The sequence below is a fragment of the Colobus angolensis genome, unplaced genomic scaffold, assembly GCF_000951035.1.
Source record: "Colobus angolensis palliatus isolate OR3802 unplaced genomic scaffold, Cang.pa_1.0 Scaffold7, whole genome shotgun sequence".
In the NCBI taxonomy this organism is placed as follows: Eukaryota; Metazoa; Chordata; class Mammalia; order Primates; family Cercopithecidae; genus Colobus; species Colobus angolensis.
In genome coordinates, this window is record NW_012120709.1 from 23,356,727 (window position 1) to 23,376,198 (window position 19,472).

The 19,472-nt window shown below is 39.3% G+C and overlaps 1 protein-coding gene across 1 annotated transcript in view; it reads right to left on the bottom strand.

The window, feature by feature from the left end:
- Positions 1-649: 649 nt before the first annotated feature.
- The window catches only part of LOC105501205 (serine/threonine-protein kinase SIK3-like), a 64,302-nt gene continuing 45,479 nt past the window's right edge, over positions 650-19,472 (bottom strand). The window contains exon 4 of the mRNA XM_011927033.1: positions 650-942. Coding sequence (XP_011782423.1) covers positions 752-942 — 191 coding nt within the window. The 3' untranslated portion in view covers positions 650-751. The remainder of the gene's footprint in view (positions 943-19,472) is intronic.

The following is a 19,472-nucleotide window of genomic DNA, read 5'->3' on the forward strand; positions in this document are numbered from 1 at the left end:
GAGAAGACAAAAAGCTGGACTGTCTATAAGCCACTCTAAGATCTATTTTTCCTAAATTATCATCAAATTACAGCCTTTGGAGTAAGTATGCTCTGTGTCAGCAATGACATAAATCAACCTTCTTAAGTGAAGGTGAGAGGGTATACAATTTTAGCAGTTTTCCTTTCTACTTTATTACATATTTTATTTCTTATTATTTAAAAAAGAACTTGTTAACCAAAGTAATAGTATTTTAAATATCATCCTTTCCCTTCTTTCTCCCCAGCCTAGTTCCAGTTGATACTAAATTAAAAATAAATAGGCCGGGTGTGGTAGCTCACGCCTGTAATCCCAGCACTTTGGGAGACGAAGGCAGGCGGATCACTAGAGGTCAGGAGTTCGAGAGCAGCCTGGCCAATATGGCAAAACCCCGACTCTACTAAAAATATGAAAATTAGCCAGGTGTGGTGATGCTCACCTGTAATCCCAGCTACTTGGGAAGCTGAGGCAGAAGAATCGGTTGAACCTGGGAGATGGAGGCTGTAGTGAGCCAAGACTACACCATTGCACTCCAGCCTGGGCGACAATGAGACTCAGTCTCAAAAAAAAGGGGGGGGGGGGTGCGGGGTGGGGAGTATTTTTAAAGTTTATCAAGTTTCAGGCTATTTGCTTTTCATCTTAAATTTTCCTTACTTTCACAATAGTTCTTTCTGAAGAGATGGAAACAGATAATCCCTTGCTTAAAGAACCCCAAGAAAAAGCTCCTTTGTCCCTATCTGACATCCTCAGTACAGTTCTCACCTGCTATTTTGATATTCAGATTGGCATCCAGAAGCAAATTTTCAGCTTTTAAATCACGATGAACAATGTTCCGACAATGACAAAAATAGACAGCTGTGACGATCTGTTTGAACTTCCGACGGGCCTCCTTTTCTGCCATTCTACCATGGGCCACCAGGTGGTCTGTGTTGAAGAAGAATACAGTCAGTTTTCATTTTGGATACCTGGGTAATTTCAAAAGGTAGACTTAAGGAGGGCTACAAGGGGCCCTCTCAAGTGAGTGCGTGAAAGAGGTGAAATGAACAACGAGAGAACAACACACTGATAGTCCTGGTTTGCATCTATCAAAATTCATTAGTAATACGTAGCCAAACTATTTCAAGTATAAATCCTGTTATACAAAAGTATGCATAAGAACAAACTAGTACTTTCATTAGGAAAAGAGAGTTCTGAGGGTTATAAGGTGTTTTTCAAGGGTCACAGAACTCAGTACCTTTCTTTTCATATCCCCACTGCAGAAGATTGCACAGACATGAGCAAACACACACATGAAGATAAGTATCAGAAATATTTCCTGTGTTAAAGAGGAGGTAAAAAAGCAAGGCCCCAATATTCAATCATTTAAGGAAAGGGTGGACAGAAATTAGTCACTGCTAAGGGGAGAAAACTGCTCGATAGAACACTCTGTTTTGGTTACTGGTTACTATCTTTTCTGCTTTCTCAAAGTTCTTAGATTTGACATAAAAACACACTTACTTGGTAACTGTTCTCTGGAGCGAACAGTGATATACCTACATCTTTATATCTGCATTTATGGGGCTTACCAAATGGTTCTTAAAGAATATTAATTTTTATAGATAACATCAATTAAAAACCAAGTGAAGTTTCTACCAACTTAAATAAAATCATTTTCATTGGCCATGTTGTTAACTAAGGCATATCAAAAGAATTTACATGTGATAAAATCTATAATACTATAAAGCAGGCTATCCTCAATATTCAAAACTGATTTGATGGATTAGCAGATTCTTTAAGAACTTTCCAATAATAGCAGTAGGTTTATACCAAACCAATGACATACATATCTTTGACTCAGTTCTTTATCAAACCAACAACACATATAGGTCATGACAGCTAGTGGGATTAGAAATGTCAGCTATGATACAGTTGCTCTGTTAGAAATGTCTAATGGTCTCATGAGCACTGTCCTTTAATCAACTGATCTAGCTGGGAAAAGGACATATTTGCCATCCTAAGCATCCTGAGATAGTAGGAAAGTGAAAACTGAGGGAATACAGATAAATATATTGTGATTTATCAACAGTAGTTTTGGTAAGAATACACAATTGTTTTGGTGACATCTCACTCCCTCTCAGGACCAGTCAGGTGTATCTTTCCTTCACCACAAAGAGGAAGTTCAGGGTGGCACATATTTACTAGCAATAACTGCAAAGACTGAGCGCTTGTGGCAAGAAATGGCAGGGGAGGCTGAAGAAGGGGAGCTAGATGCCAGTCTATCTACAAGCAGATTGTAAAATAATTCAAACTGCATTCTGACCACAAGGTATATAACATTCGGGAATGCAAATACGATAGTCACTTTAAGAACATATCTTATATGTAGATAATATAAATCATTTAAAAAGATCCTCTAAGGAATTACTGTAATTTTTGTTCACCACACATAAGGCTTTTGAAGCATCTCCCTCAAAAATACAAGTCATTGTTATAGCCAAGATTACCAATTTAATAGAAAAAAAAAAGGAGAAAATAAGAAGTCTTCCACTTAGCAGTTAAAAGGACTAGAATCAAGCTTTCCCCAGGAGGTCAGAGGTGGGGATAAGTAAGCTCCCACTCGGGTGTGTTTAGGCTTCCAGTGAGGTCGGCTATGAACTTTAAACAACACGAAGTCCAAACTAGGGGCAGTAACTTAACAGAAGCTGTGAAAGAACTGGCCGTCCATCAGAGGTAGAACGCTATGTTTTAAGAGACCATTTTATAACAGTACCTGCTCCTTTGACCCCCTATTTCTCTTAACCCAAGGCCTAATTATTCTAATAATATGTTTTAGTTGCTAAACCTTGTCTAATTAAAGAGCTTTGAAGAGACAGCTATTCTTGAGAAACATAAAAATAAACCCTTACGAAGGTTTACCATCAGAAGCTCATCTGGCCAAGCTACCCATTAATTAAAATGCCCAAGAGACATTCGTCTGGCAGTAAATACTAATTACCAGAACACATCAAAGCGCTTCTTAAATGCTGCAGAATGATTAATTTCACAATTTCCAAAATAAGTGATTTTCTTTTATTAAGAAACTCTTTATAAATTTCTAAGTACCTTGTTTTCCTAAAGTGATTGGAAAGTTCTCAAAACTGTTATACAGGCCCGAGCTGCTGGAATGCAGCCTAGTTCTGTTTTATCTCTACAGTGACACATCAGTTGTCCCTGGACAAATCATTTATCCTGCCAATATCCCCGCCTCTTGATCTTCTAAATACAAGTAAACTCTGTTGCATGCTATACCCAAAGGAAAAACAGAATATTTGGGAATAAACGCGTACTCTGATTAAGAGTATCACATGTCAAAACTTTAACTTTCAAAGATGTTGCAAAAGACATTTTTGAAAAGGTCCACTCAATACTATACAGGGAATACTTAAGCATCTAGTTAATAGAGCACAAAGTCCTTCAGGATGCTGTAGAGCTTAAAGGTGATTTTTCCATACATCGAATGTCCCTGTTAATAGTTCTGGTTAAAAGGTGTCTGTAAGAGCGCACTGGGTAATACAGCTTAAACTATAATACTTTCCCCAAAGTTACCTTCAGTACCCCTATAGTTATAGATACAAGGAAGGTAAATCACTTTTTTTTCCCCCTGGACTCTAAATACACTTACAGAACACAACACTTTTTTTTTTTTTTTTAAGTGTTTGCATTAGATATTTGCTCCCAGTCATTGTGTTTGGGGTTCAAGTTCTCTTCTCTTTGGGAACACTGTGCTCTTCACATGCAAGCCCCTCCCAGTGGCTCAGTCGCATTCAGACTCAGCCTCTGCTCTGATTTTTGCCCATCTTATCCCCCCAACCCTTACTCCCATTGATTTGCTTTCACTGTAAACCCACGAGGTCTAGTGGGTGTGCCAGGAAGCCAGCGGCCTGCAGTGGTTTTCGGTCCCTGCTGAAAATCGCCTTTCAGCTGCCTGCTGACAAATGGCTGCTTTATATTCGTATATGCTCTAGAGGCAGGCAGCAAACATTCTTCAAGTTCAAATGTGATATTTAACTTTCAGTGAAGAAATTCAGAGCTGTAGCCCAGCCTGGACTTAACACATAGTCACAGCATTTTAACAAATACTGCAGTACTTTCAGAAGGCAAATGACATCAAATGGCTTTCTGAATCCACTCAATATGCAAAGCAAAATACATGTTGAACCTTGTCAGGATAAACTCAAATTGCAAGGAACTCTAGAGTTGTTCTGCTTCTTCCAGGCAATTCAGTGAACTAGCTCTCCTAAATACTGAGCCCCAAATACTACCCATATCCTCATCCCAATCATCCACACTGCAGCCATGCCCTCAGCTAGAGTCCTGCCCCCTCCCCACCCCCATCAATCTAAACAAACCTCAATTAGACACCTGCTGCATAAAGTCAAGTCCACTACACGAAGCTTTTTTCACCATCAATCAACTACTTATCTATTTAGTTGCCATTATAGGTCTGGGACAAATTTAAAGTTTTCTTTGACCATAGCCTCACTCCAAACATGTACCCAGACAGGGATGAGGTGTCTCTTGGTTAAAAGGGGAAAAAAATGGCTCTCCTGTTTCAAGTGCTTTTAAAAAGTAAAAAGAGTTTAAATTCTCTTTCTCACTTTCCCATGACCATGACTTGGCATTGGTCTTCTTTAATCTTTTTGGTCTACCCTTCCTTGCAAAATGAAAAGAAGTAACTGATACTAAGAGATTTACAGACCCCACGAAGAGTAATATTGCTAGAAGTAGAGGAAATTGATTTTGAAGTTTCTAAAGCATTAGAGCACCAGCACGTAAGTTTGCTTCAGAATTCACTGTTTGTAATTTTGTCCCGATCTTACTCAGGAAGAAAATATCTTGTGGTACATTTAGGTTCTGACCTTTCAAAGAGCAAAAATACACAGAAGCCAGTCTTAGCTTCCCTAGGCCAGCTTCAGTGGAGTGTCAGAGGTATGCCACTAATGGGATAGTGGTGGGGAGCCAACATTTCTTAAAATAAGTCACTTTTCCACTCTAAACAGACAGTGTCTCCATTTGTCTGCTAAATCTACAACTCATAGCTGATGCAAAACACTAGCTGAAAATGAACATACCCTGACAGCAGGATGAGCAATAGGCAGAAACATCACAATTCAGTGAAGAATTAACCCAGCCTAGAAAGGGGGAAAGGCAGTATGTGTGCTCATCATCACCTTAGGTGACTACCTGAAAAAACTTCTGCCAATTCCAAACTAACCACAGCTAGCAGTCATTTGCTTTGCCACTCAGTTCTATCATTTCTTCTTCCTACACCCATGGAAACGACTTCCTGTTTATCAAACAAATGCTTCTTTCCAAAAAAGCAGGGCGAGGCCAAGCTAACATAGCTCCCCCTAAGCAGGTTAATAAGAGTGCACTCACTTTCATATCCTATTGTCCTCTAACTCCCAGGCACGGCTGCCACTGACCAGAGGAAGACGGCTAGTCATTTTTGTCTTCCTTGCCGAGAATCCAACTACCTCTTACAGGGCTTCTTGACTTGTTGCTGCTTCTTGTTACTATCTCTTTTCTTCGCTCTTCCATTGACCAGGCCAAAAACTTTTATGGCATCTTTCATTCTTCTCTTTCTCTGACACTCTGCATCCTATCCATCGGCAAATTCTATTAACTCTACATTCAAATCATATTCAGAATCCAACTATTTCTCACCCGTGTCTTCACTCCACTCTAGTGCCATCAGCCTCATTTAACAGCAACTACCTTGCTGCTAGATTTCTGCAAAAATCTCGTAGGATTACTCCTCAAAAGAGCAGCCAAGGTAGTAATCTTTTTTTTAAAACTTTTTATTTTGAGATAATTATAGATTCACAGGAAATTGCAAAGACAGTGCAGAGAGGTCCCGTGTACCCTTCGCCCAGTGTCCTCCAATGGTTAAATCTTATATAATTATAGAACGATATCAAAACCCAGAATTTGACATGGGTACAATGTATATGTATAGTTCTATGTCACTTTATCACATGTGTAGATTTGTGGAACAACCACTGCAATTACTACAACAGCAATGACAACTATTAGGACTCAGTCATTACTGAGCACTCTTCCCCTGTTCAATGTTTTGTATCAAAAAAAGATACAAAAATATTTCACCACCACACATATCTCCTTTGCACTACCCCTATACAGTCATGCTTGTTCCTCTATGCCCCACCATCCCTAACTCCTAGAAACCACTAATCTGTTTTCCATTTATGTAATTTCATCATTTTAAGAACCCTATGTAAACAGAATCATACAGTCAGCGACCTTTTGAGATTGGCTTTTTTATTTTCTTGTGTTTGTTATTTCATTTTCTTGTTGTTTCTTGTGTTATATTCTTGTGTTTATGTTCTTGTGTTTCTTGTGTTTTTGAGACAGAGTCATTCAAGCTGGATTGCAGTGGCAAGATCATGGCTCACTGCAGCCTTGACCTCCTCCCACCTCAGCCTCCCAAGCAGGCTAGGACTACAAGCATCTGCCACCATGCCTAGCTAATTATTTAGAGATGGGGTTTCACCAAGTTGACCAAGCTGGTCTCAAACTCATGGGCTCAAGTGATATTCCTGCCCAGGCCTTCCAAACTGTTGGGATTACAGGCATGAGCCACCATGCCTGGCCTGATACTTTTAGTCACCATAATGTCCTTAAGATCCATCCAAGTTGATGCGTCTATTAACCATTTGCTTCTTTTTTTTTTGAGGCAGAGTCTCACTCTGTCACCCAGGATGGAGTACAGTGGCACAATCTTGGCTCACTGCAAACTCCACCTCCCAGGTTCAAGTGATTCTGCTGCCTCAGCCTCCCGAGTAGCTGGGACTACAGGCGTGTGCCACCACATCTGGCTAATTTTTGTATTTTCAGTAGAGACGGGGTTTCACCATATTGGCCAGGCTGGTCTTGAACTCCTGACCTCACGATCTGCCCGCCTCAACCTCCCAAAGTGCTGGGATTACAGGCGTGAGCCACCGCATCTGGCCCCATTTGCTGGTTTTTACTGCTGAGTAGTATAGCATGGAATAGATGTACAAGAGTTTCCTTATCCATTCACCCACTGAAGGACATTTTGGTTGTTTCCAGTTCTTAGCTATTACAAAGAAAGCTGCTATCAACAATTAAACAATTGTGTATAGAATTTTATATGAATATAAGTTTGCATTTTCTCTTTTCTTTCTTCCTCTCTTTCTCTTTCAGGAGACAAAGGTCTTGCTCTGTTGCCCACATTGGAGTGCAGTGGCTTGATCATGGCTCACTGCAGCCTCAAACTCCTACATTCAAACAATTAAGTCTGCATTTCTATGTAGCAGGGTAATTCTTTTAAATCTTAAATAAGATCACATCATTTTTTCTGTCAAACCCTCCAATGGGTTCCCAGCTCATGACCTCTGACCTCACCTTCTCTCACTGGCTCTCTCATCCTACTATACCACATATGCCACCTTGCTATTTCTCAAACACAGCAGAAATACTCCTGCCACAGGGCCTTTGTTCTTTCTATTCTTTCTACTTGAAATGCTCCTCCCCAAATAACTGCATGATCTTTTACAAAAGTATAACCTTCTCAGAGAGGTCTTCCCCATCTCCACTGTCAGCTTACCTCCTGATATTTCAATTTCATATTCACTTCCCCTCCGCACCTTATGATTTCCTAACAAATGACACATTCTACCTACTTTGTTTGTGTGTTACCTGTCTTCTCCACTAGGACACAAGCTCCATGACGGCCGGCATTCTTGCCATTTTGTTCAATACTGTATCTAGTACAAGGAACGGTATCTGACACATATTAAGCACTTAATAAATATTTATTAAAAGAACAAAAGATGATTGAACACATTCCTATCCCTGTTTATTAAAACTATTTCCTGAACCTTAGATTTTATTAGCAAAATGAATGCTAAAAGGTATTGCTCACCTGAATGAATTCAAGAGTCTTCCCAACTAATCCAAAAGGGCACACTAACATATATGACCTCTCTTCATATATCCAAGTCTGTACTTCGTATACAAGCAAAAAGCACACTAAATTTTCTTCTGTCTCTTCCAAACAAACTAAACTTTTCCTTGAGAGTTTTGAGAAAACACAATTTCTTTGTGAAACACATTATCACAGGATATGCTTTAGTTTTGAAAATGTGGAACTAGAACTATTTTAATTTTTTTCCATGCCTCATTATTACACATAAAATCGTCCTCTGCCTATGATGGATACTTAATAATTATAGAGTAGGCCAGGCATGGTGGTTCATGCCTATGATCCCAGCACTTAAAGACCAGCCTGAGCAGCAAAGCAAGACCCCATCGCTACAAACAATTTAAAAATCAGCCAGGCATAGGCCGGGCATGGTGGCTCACGTCTATAATCCCAGCACTTTGGGAGGCAGAGGTAGATGGATCACCTGAGGTCAGGAGTTTGAGACCAGCCTGGCCAACATGGCAAAACCTCATCTCTACTCAAAATACAAAAAAAATTAGCCGGGTGTGGTGGCACATGCCTATAGTACCAGCTACTTGGGAGGCTGAGGCAGGAGAATCGCTTGAACCTGGGAGGCAGAGGTGGCAGTAAGCCGAGATCGTGCCACTGCACTCCAGCCCGGGCGACACAGTGAGACTCCATCTCAAAAAAAAAAAAGCATTTCTAGACTAAGCATAAACCCAGGCAGCCTTTGACATAGAATCTCATATATTACAAAAGGCCTTTCAAAAATGTTATTCAAGTTTTCTCATATAGTACCAATATTTCTCATGCTACACCAAGGTATTAGCAATAGTTGGTTTGCTAATCCTGTAACAGAGGTTCTAACCAGATGCTAGTATAATCTGCATGCTCCAAGTCAACAGAGGTACCTTTTGATTTTTTAAAATATTGACTATCAAAATGTTACAATCCTAGCTCTAACTAGTCTTCCAAAGGGAACAGCTCAAGTACATGTCTCCAGGGAATTTTATCTAGCATGAGATGGTAACTAATGCCAATACATAAGGCTAATGGCTTCCAAATTCACTGTTTCTAGTCACTTAACCTCCTGAGCTCCAAAATTCTGCTTTCAAATGTCTATTGAAAAACTTCATCTAGGTGTCATAAAGATATCTAAATTTAGGCCAGGTGTGGTGGCTCACACCTGTGATCCCAGCACATTGGGAGGCCAAGGTGGGAGGATCACTTGAGTCCAGGAGTTCAAGATCAGCCTGGACAACACAGTGAGATCCCATCTTTACTTTTATAATTTAAAAAAATTTGAAAGATATATAAATTTAACATGGACAAAACTGAACTAACGTTCTCTTTGTTTGTTTGTCTGAGATGAAGACTCACTTTGTCATCCAGGCTGAAGTGGGGTGGTGTGATCTTGGCTCACTGCAACCTCCGCCTCCCAGGTTCAAGTGATTCTCCTATCTCAGCCTCCCAAGTCACTGGGACAACAGGTGCCACCAGGCCCAGCTAATTTTTGTATTTTTCGTAGAGACGGGGTTCCACCATGTTGGTAAGGCTGGTCTCAAACTCTTTACCTCAAGTAATCCACCTACCTCGGCCTCCCAAAGTGCTGGGATTACAGGCATGAGCCAATGTGCCTGGCTTGAACTAATGTTCTCTTTATTTTCCTGCTGTAACCTAGTTCTCCTCCTGAATCCCTTTTACGATCATCTAGATGTCCATGAAAGAAACTTCGGAATCATCTTCAACTCCTCTTTCTTCCCCACTCTTAACATCCAGTTACTTACACAATATGCTAAATTTTTGACTTATATTGAAACAGTATGCCTCCTCCTCTCCATCCTTCATGTTTCCCTTTCTGTCCATCATCCTTTACATTGTTACCAGTTATTCTAACACATTTCTTTGGTCGTCTCATTCATTTAACTTAGAACTCTTCAACAACATCTCATAGCCTACAATATATAGTTCTAATTCATAAACATGGCTCACCTGCATGTGTACTTGCTGTTTCACCAACAAGCTGTACACTTTGCTCAGGGTTTTACTTCTTGCTGGAATGCCCGTCTCCTATTCTCATTCCCATCCCCACCTGAACTTTGGAATTCAAGGTTATCCTTTAAACTCCAGCTTAAAGGTTGTTTCTCTGAAGCTAACCCTAACCTACTCACCTAACCTAATCATGGAGAAAAACTGCTCCATGATTTGTGTCCAATGACATTTAGTCTATCTGCCTCTATGACATCAGTGAACTACATTACAGTAATTTCTTATCCTGTGTGTCTTCCCTTCCAGCCCATGGATTTTTGGTCCATGGATGGGTTTATATCCACGAAGCACTGCAAGACGTAGAAAAATATGCAGAGTGTGTTTCTGTTTGTGTAGGAAGGAAGGGAAAATACAAATATGCATGTGTATGTATGTGTGCATATTTATTTAGATTTGCCAAAAGGAATAATGTTAAATAAATGGTTACTTATGGAAAAGGTGTGGAAGCCAGACACATGAATGCACCCTGTTTTGTAGCTTTAACTTTGGAAACAAGAAATGTCTTACACAATTGAAACAATTCAGAATTGAATCAAACAGAAGAAACATTTCTAAAAATTGAAAGCAACCTGTAAAAAAAGTCAGTAGATTCATCGTACATAATACCTAACTGTAAGTAAAGCTAAAGTATTCTGCTAGAGCAGCCCAAATAGACTAAGACAATTCTTCATGGGATATATCCTAAGAACAAAAAGAACCACAAGACTCCTTATTATTTGTAATACTACTGGTATTGTTTTCAATCAATCAGTCTCTCCCCTCATTCATATCAAAAAGGTGATTATGTTAAAGTCATCTGGAACCACAATTTTCAACACAAAAGAAAAGAGAAATAGAGATAATATTTAAGAAATAAAAATGCTGAAATCTTACATTTTAATTGGAATGTTAGTATAAACTCGTTTCATTTTCCTCTCTATTAAAAATATATATTTCATAGCTCTGTCCCCTCCTCGAAGCAATCATAACCCAGTAGCACTAACGAGCATCCCTGAGACCCATATTCTGGTCTTTAAATGTTATTTTCCATTTAAAGAAACCAGAGTTGGCCGGGCCACGGTGGCTCACGCCTGCAATCCCAGCGGTCTGGGAGGCTGAGATAAGCGGATCACTTGAGGCCAGGAGTTCAAGACCAGCTTGGCCAACACGGTGAAACCCCGTCTCTACTAAAAATACAAAAATTGGCTGGGCGTGGTGGCGTGTGCCTGTAGTCCCAGCTACCCGGGAGGCTGAGGCAGGAGAATAGCTTGAACCTGGGAGGTGGAGGCTGCAGCAAGCCAAGATCACACCACTGCACTCCAGCCTCAGCAACAGAGCGAAACTCTATCTTTTTTTTTTTTTTTTTGAGACGGAGTCTTGCTCTGTCGCCCAGGCTGGAGTGCAGTGGCCGGATCTCAGCTCACTGCAAGCTCCGCGTCCCGGGTTTACGCCATTCTCCTGCCTCAGCCTCCAGAGTAGCTGGGACTACAGGCTCCCGCCACCTCGCCCGGCTAGCTTTTTTGTATTTTTAGTAGAGACAGGGTTTCACCGTGTTAGCCAGGATGGTCTCGATCTCCTGACCTCGTGATCCACCCGTCTCGGCCTCCCAAAGTGCTGGGATTACAGGCTTGAGCCACCTCACCCGGCCGAAACTCTATCTTAAGAGGAGGGGAGAGGAAGGGAGGGGAGGGGAAGGGAGGGGAGGGGAAAGGAGAGGAAAGAGAAGAAAACCAGAGCTCCTAGGAGAAACGTTTGATTCCACGTCTGGGACAGGAAATGTTCAAGATAAGCATAGGACATCTTGCCTAAAAGCAGCAAAAATATCAAAGACTATTGAGCTCACATCAGAAGGACACAGGAGTCAGCCTGAAGAGGCTCCAGGCTCCCATAGGCTACGTGGAATAATTTCAGTATCAAAAGAAGAATGGCTCAGTGCACTGAAGCACATAAAATATACTAAAATCCATAATTGCATAACTATATTACAAAATAGAAAACGAACTTCCTTGGTTTCCACTGGAGACTGCTAGAGAACCAATTCATTATTCTAAAAACTGACACATACAGGAAAAGAAAGAATCAAGTATTTATCTTGTCATTGCTACAGTTTCTAAGTAGTTTATAAGGCAAAGTTCTTTACAGAAGAAGAATAACTCATAAATGTAGAATGAATGAGAGAATTCAAATAATCATCATTTTGCAAATTCTTTTTTTTTTTTTTAAGACAAGTCTCACTCTGTCACCCAGGCTGTAGTGCAACAGCGCAGTCTTGGCTCACTGAAACCTCTGCCTCCTGGGTTCAAGCGATTCTCCTGCCTCAGCCTCCCAAGTAGCTGGGACTACAGGTGTGCATCAACACGCCCGGCTAATTTTTGTATTTTCAATAGAGACGAGGTTTCACCATGTTGGTCAGGCTGGTCTGAAACTCCTGACCTTGTGATCTGTCTACCTGTCTCAGCCTCCCGAAGTGCTGGCATTACAGGCATGAGCCACCAAGCCTGGCCTTGCAACTTCTAATGAAATAGCTAGGCAACTAAATGACAGGAGTAGGTAAAACATTAGGTAAAAGATTGATGGGAAACTTTATAAAGGATCAATTTGGTGAACAATAACTAAACCTGAAGATTATTCTAAGTATCAGTAAAAGTGGGAAAATCAGATATTATACAACTCCTAAAGAAGTGATGCAATAAAAAACTATGGAGCACTCCTGCTTCCCCTCCAAAAACTGAACTAACCAAATTCCTAAATGTAACTTCCACTTTCCAAGAAACATTGAACTACAGGAACATGTTGAATGACACAATAAAGATACGATCAGCCAAATTCCAAATGTAGGACACTTTTTAAGACAATCCATAGCATAGAAAAAAAGTAAATGTTTGTAGGGAAGAGATGAGGTTGTTACAGATTTTTTAAAAATTTAGATTATAAAAAATTTAAGACATTTTTCAACTCAATGGATGTATGGATTTGTTGCATCGTAATTTGTACAAACTATAAGATGTTTTGAAACGTGCAGAAAGCTAAACATGCCCTGGCTATTACATGACAGTAAGGAATTACTGTTAACGCTGTTGTATGTAAGAATGGTATTGTAGACTGTAGTTTTGATTATGAATTTACTTTACCTAACTATAGAAGCTGGGCTGTTTGCAGACACTTGATAATAACAAACACAGGGTTACGATTCTTCACAGAAAGTAAATGTTAATGTAGGAGCCAGGCAAAAATATTCCTTTAAGTTTTTATTTTTATTTATTTTTTTTTTTGAGACAGTCTCACTCTGTTGCCCAGGCTGGAGTACAGTGGTGCGATCTTGGCTCACTGCAACCTCCGCCTCCCATATTCAAGTGATTCTTGTACCTCAGCTTCCCGAGTAGGTGGGACTATAGGTGTGGGCCACCACGCCCAGCTAATTTTTGTATTTTTTAGTAAAGATGGGGTTTCAACATGTTGGCCAGGCTGGTCTTGAACTCCTATCCTCAAGTGATCTGCCCGTCTCAGCCTCCCAAAGTGCTGGGATTACAGGAGTGAGCCACCATGCCTGGCCCTTTGGGATTTATATACACTTAATACAGCAAAAATAATTTGCTTTGTTCTCTGTGGCTCTTATTTTTATGTCATGGTAAAAATGACTGGATGATCAGACTATAAATGAATGTTTTACTATAAAGTGAGGTCAAAGCACGGGTGGCTTCCTCATACATCTTGAGCCAGTTACAATATAAATGCTGGTCACAGACCCGCCCCCGCCAGCTACCCTCCTTCATCCATGCATCTCTTCACTTGCATGTTTCTGGCGGGGGCATTAAAAAAAAAAAAGGATAAATAAATAAAATAAATGTTAGTCATATCTGATATTAAGAAAACAGAACAAAAAATGAATAATAATAAATGGGAAATTAATTAGGGAAATCAATGTAAGTCAATTATTCTGATTCAGAGTGACTAAAGTTCAGTAGCATGGTTACTTGCTTCTGTTAGGAAAGCCTTAGAAAACAGCTAAGTTTTGTTTGTTTGCTTTGTTTTGATTTTTTTGAGATGGAGCCTCGCTCTGTCCCCCAGGCTAGAGTGCAGTGGTGCAATCTCAGCTCACTGCAAGCTCTGCCTCCTGGATTCACACCATTCTCCTGCCTCAGCCTCCCGAGTAGCTGGGACTACAGGCGCCCACCACCATGCCTGGCTAATTTTTTGTATTTTCAGTAGAGACGGGGTTTCGCCGTATTAGCCAGGATGGTCCCAATCTCCTGACCTCGTGATCCGCCTGCCTCAGCCTCCCAAAGTGCTGGGATTACAGACTTGAGCCACCGCGCCCGGCCGAAAATAGCTAAGGTTTTTTTTACAATCAAAGGAGTAAATAACCTAGTGGGAAAACGGTAGTTTAGTTGTGAAGATATAAAGGATGCTGAGGATTAAATAAAAACCTGTAAAAGGAAAAAAAAAAAATCCACAACAAACCAGTACATAGTAGTGTTCAAATAAATGTGTTGTATTGTTGAACTTCCAGGCAGTCACAAGATAGAATAACCTATGTGAAACACTTAACACAGTATCTTGTACACAATGGTTATGCAAGTTAGTCTTTCTGATCCTCTGTCCTAATAGTTCTTGAGTGATCCATGGCATCAATGAATGGCCTTGTGAGAAGTTCAGGGTTCCATACATGTTGGCACGATTAAGAAACGTTATTTTTAAGACACTGAGAATGTTCATAATAAATCATACACTTTTCAACAGACTCCTCTTAAATTTGTAATTTGTTTTAAATGCCCATGAGTTCTGCCTGGTATTCAGGAAACTTAACTTGATAAAGTACTGGATTTATGACTTCATGGTCTCAAATAGGAAGTTTGGGGATATATATCTGAAGATATCATAGTGTGGAAGTTTTAAATTATAAGTTTAGTGGTTTACAAAACTAACCAGTTTCTCAATTCTGTTTGTAACACTAAACAAACCCACACTGTCATCACTGCCCCTTCATAATATTAGGCTGAATAGTATGTAAAAATAAACTTGATAAGTCAATTGAATGAGTAACAAATACTCATTAAATAACCAATTACTGAAGTCTATTTATTACACTGCTTAGAATTCATAATCTTCAACATGTCTTTCTCCATACAGTTACCCAAAAAAGGTGCTTTCCCCACGTCAAAAACTCATTTAACTAAAATGTTATTAAATAACATGCAAATTCCATGCTTGATTTGGTTATATTTCATTGTGACACAACAAAATACATTTAGTGAGTGCCTACTATATGTTAGACACTACATTAAACAAGGAAGACACAGATGAATAAAACTTAAACGCCATAATCAGCCATTCAGTGAGGTTCTTTCATTCACTTAGTATTTTATTCAACTTATCAATAAATATTTATGGAACATGCATTCTCTGTGGGCACTATTTTAAGTATTGAAGATTTAGTAGGCAACAAAAATGACAAAGTCTTTAATGGCATGTAAATTTTATTGACTCAAGACAATAAAAAAACAAATAAATATATGTCAGTTCACGATAAGAACCAAAAAGAAAAGTGAAGCAGAGCAGTAGGCCAGTAGGAAGAATGAGATTTTTAGACAGCATGGTGAGCAAAGACCTCTCTAATGAGATAACATTTGATAAAAGACTTGTAAGAGGGAGGGGGGAGGGATTGCACTGGGGAGTTATACCTGATATAAATGATGAATTGATGGGTGCTGACAAGTTGATGGGTGCAGCACACCAACATTGCACAGGTATACATATGTAACAAACCTGCACGTTATGCACATGTACCCTAGAACTTAAAGTATAATAAAAAAAAAAAAAAAAGACTTGTAAGAAACAGGAGAGACAGCCATGTGGGTATGTGGGAAAAGAGTAATTCAGGAAGAAGAAATGGAATATATGAAGGTCTTAAAGCTGGAGCACAGCAAAGGGTTTAATGAAGAAGAAAGATGCCAATGTGAGAGGGAGAGTGCTAGGAGCTGCGGCGAGAGACAGCTGGAGACCAAATTATATAATCTTATAGGCCATAGTAGGAATTATAAATTTATTCCACATAGATGGGAAAGCCAACAGAAGTAGCTGAGTGGTAAGATCTCAGCTGAATTTTAAAAGAATCCTTCTAGCTATAATAGGGGAGTCAGGGCAGATTCAGAGAGACTATTTAAAGCCTACTGCAGTGATCTTAGCAAGACATGATTGTGGCTTAGACCAGATTGGTAGTGATGGAGGTGGTGATAAGTGATTGAATTCAGCATATATAGTCTTCCCTCTCTATCTGTAGGCACCATATTCATAGATTCAACCAACCCCCTTGGAAAATAGTCAAGGAAAAAGAAATGGACTAGAGTCTAAATTACCAGTAAAAGATAGACTTAGAAATGAAAAAAAAATTACTTCAAAAAGTGCTATAGGAGAGGTATGTTCAAAGTGAAGAAAAAACAGGCAATTACCTATCTGGCAAAATCAGTGCAGAGTTCACAGGGGGAATAACATTTGAGACGGGTCACAAAAGTTAAGGAGGGACAAAGAGGGCAAAGAAGGGCAGCAGGGTTTTTACATTAGGGCCGACACCTCCTATTGATAATCACTTTTCCAACCAACTCCTCTAAGACTAGCAATTCCTTTACAGGCCTCTTGAGGAAAAAAGGGACAATATTCCACCAGGGATTAGGAAGTAATGTAACCTCTTCAAGGTCACCATTAACAATACTATGCCATGTGCTTGGGCAGCTGGTATACTCCCTTTCTGCCTCTCTTGCCTTTACATTCATCTAAGACACTGACTGAAACCTAGTTTGTACTCTATTGCACCCTCCACTCAGATTCTGCCATCACCTAGGGAATGCGAACATCAATGAGGATAACTTATTTGACAGTTTGCTTCATGATTCCTTTAGCCTTCTTTTTCTCCAGTGACCTAGAACTCTAGCAATGTATAGCAACTACTCCTATGGCTACATCTTGAAATTGTCTTTGCTTGACGTTATTTTACCTATGAAATTCTAAACTTCCCCCTCTCTTATCATAACCTTCTAAATTAGCAGTGTCAAATAAAATACAATGTGTGCCATTTATATAATTTAAGATTTTCTTGTAGTCACATTTAAAAGTTAAAAAAAAAAAAGCACTCGTTTTGAAAAGGAGTACCTCACTTTAAACCAATATATCAAAAGATCATTTCAGAATGTAATCAATAAAAATAATAGCAATGGGATAGGGTACCTTCTTTTTTTCATACTAAGTCTTCAAAATCCACTGTGTATTTTATACTTTATAAGCATACCACAGCTAAAATACTAAGTTGTCTATAGCCAAGGTGTAATGCAGTTTTATCAAAATAAGAGTTATGTTTAATAGAAAAATATTTTAGACTCTGCAGAGTGAAGAACTTGGCCTTGCCCAAAGAGAAGGCCTGGCCTTCCCTTGGCTTCTGGGAAGCAATCTCTGGGTTCTTGGAATGTTATGTCTGCTAGGAGTGTCTCTGTTTGTCTGGGAGCCTTGGGTCGTGCCAGAGAGTCTAACAACATGATTTAGGCTGGGATTTGCCACACCCATATAGTCTCAGGGTAGAGGCTGGATATACATTGTTGGCTACATAACAGCGTGACTTGATGTGTGGGCTTTGGGTCACGAGCATCAGTTGACCAAGACACACAGATCAATCATGTGAGCAAATCAATCAATCAATCAGGCTTATGTAAAATAAAAACACTGAACACAGAGGGTCAGCTGGGCTTCTCTGATGGGTACTGCTCTGTACACAATGTAACACATCAATACCAGGAGTGTAACACATCCTATATCCACATGGAAAGGACAACAAAAGTTCTGCATTTGGTACTTCTCCTGGACTCTGCACTTCCTTCCCTGGCTGATTTTAATCTGTATCCTTTACCTGTAATAAACTGGGAGTATATTAGCTTTCAGTGAATTTTGTGAATCCTTCTAGCTATTTTCAAACTTAACCAGTTTCGGAAATTTCCTGAACTTACAGGTGACAGCAGAGATTGCGCCATTGCACTCCAGCCTGGGTAACAAGAGCGAAATTCCATCTCAAAAAAAGAAAAAAAAAAGGAATCCAAATATAAAGTGTTGTGATTACCTCTTTAAGCAATTTTATATCATTTAAAGAAATTAAGATAAGAAAAGAAAAATATATGTATTTACATAGTCTTTTACTTTTCCCTACATATTCGCCATTTCTGTTTTCTTCACTTACCCCTGTGGATAGTAATTACCATATGTTATCCTTTGCTTTCAGCCTGAGCACCTCTTTCACATGTCCTGCATAGATCTGTTAACAATAAATTATCTCAGTATTTGCTTATTTCTGAACATATTTATTTTGCCTTAATTCATATAGAATTTTTTATTTCACAGGGTTTTTTGTTTTTATTTCAGCACTTTAAATGTATCAATCCACTCGCTGTCTTCTAGCCTTTTTTTCCTCTGATGAGAAGTCAGCTGAAAATCATATTGTTGTTACCCTGCACGTGATGAAGTATATTTTCTCCTGCTGCTTGCAAGATTCTTTGTCTCTGGCTTTTAGCATTTCAACAATGATTTGTGTTTTAGATCTAGATGTGGATCTCTTTGTGTTTGTCCCACTTGAGGTATATGGAGCTTCTTGAAACTGAAGATTAATGTTTTACGATACACATGGGAAGTTCTTGGTCATTACATCTCAAGCATTTGTTCTTTCCCTTTCTCTATCTCCTCTTCTTCTGGGTTTTCTATTGCAAATATGTTGGTACATTTGATCTTGTCCCACAGATCTCCCAAGGCTCTAATTATTTTTCTTCAATGGTTTTCTCTCTGTTCTTCAGATTGAATTACTTTTCTCTTTCTTTTTTTTTTTTTTTTTTTTTTTTCACTAGGTTGCCCAAGCTGGAGAACAGTCACATGATCATAGCTCACAGTAGCCCCAAACTCCTGGGCTCAAGAGATGCTCCCATCTCAGCTTCCCGAGTAGCTGGGACTACAGGCATGCACCACCATATCGGGCTTTTTTTTTTTTTATAGAGACAGGGTCTTGATATACTGTCAGGGCTGCTCTCAAACTCCTAGGCTCAACTGATCCTCCCGCCCTCAACCTCCCAAAGTGCTAGGGTTATAGGCATGAGCCAGACTGAATTTTTTAAAAAAATATTTCTTCAACTTTATTGGTTGTATCTTCTGCCATTTCAAATCTTCTGTTGAACTCATCTAGTGAATTTCTCATTTACTTTTCAACTCTAGATTTTCTATTTTGTTCTTTTTTTATAGTTCCTATTATACCTTATCTATTTGTGAAATCACTGTCACCATATTTTCCTTTAGTTATTTAGACATGATCTCCTTTAACTGTTCAACGTATTTATAACTACTATGACGTTTTCACTAAATTTAATATCTTGGCCACTCAGAGACAGTTTCTATTGACTGCTTTTCATCCTGATTAGGGTTTACATGTCCCTGGGTATTTTTCTTTTTTTTTTTT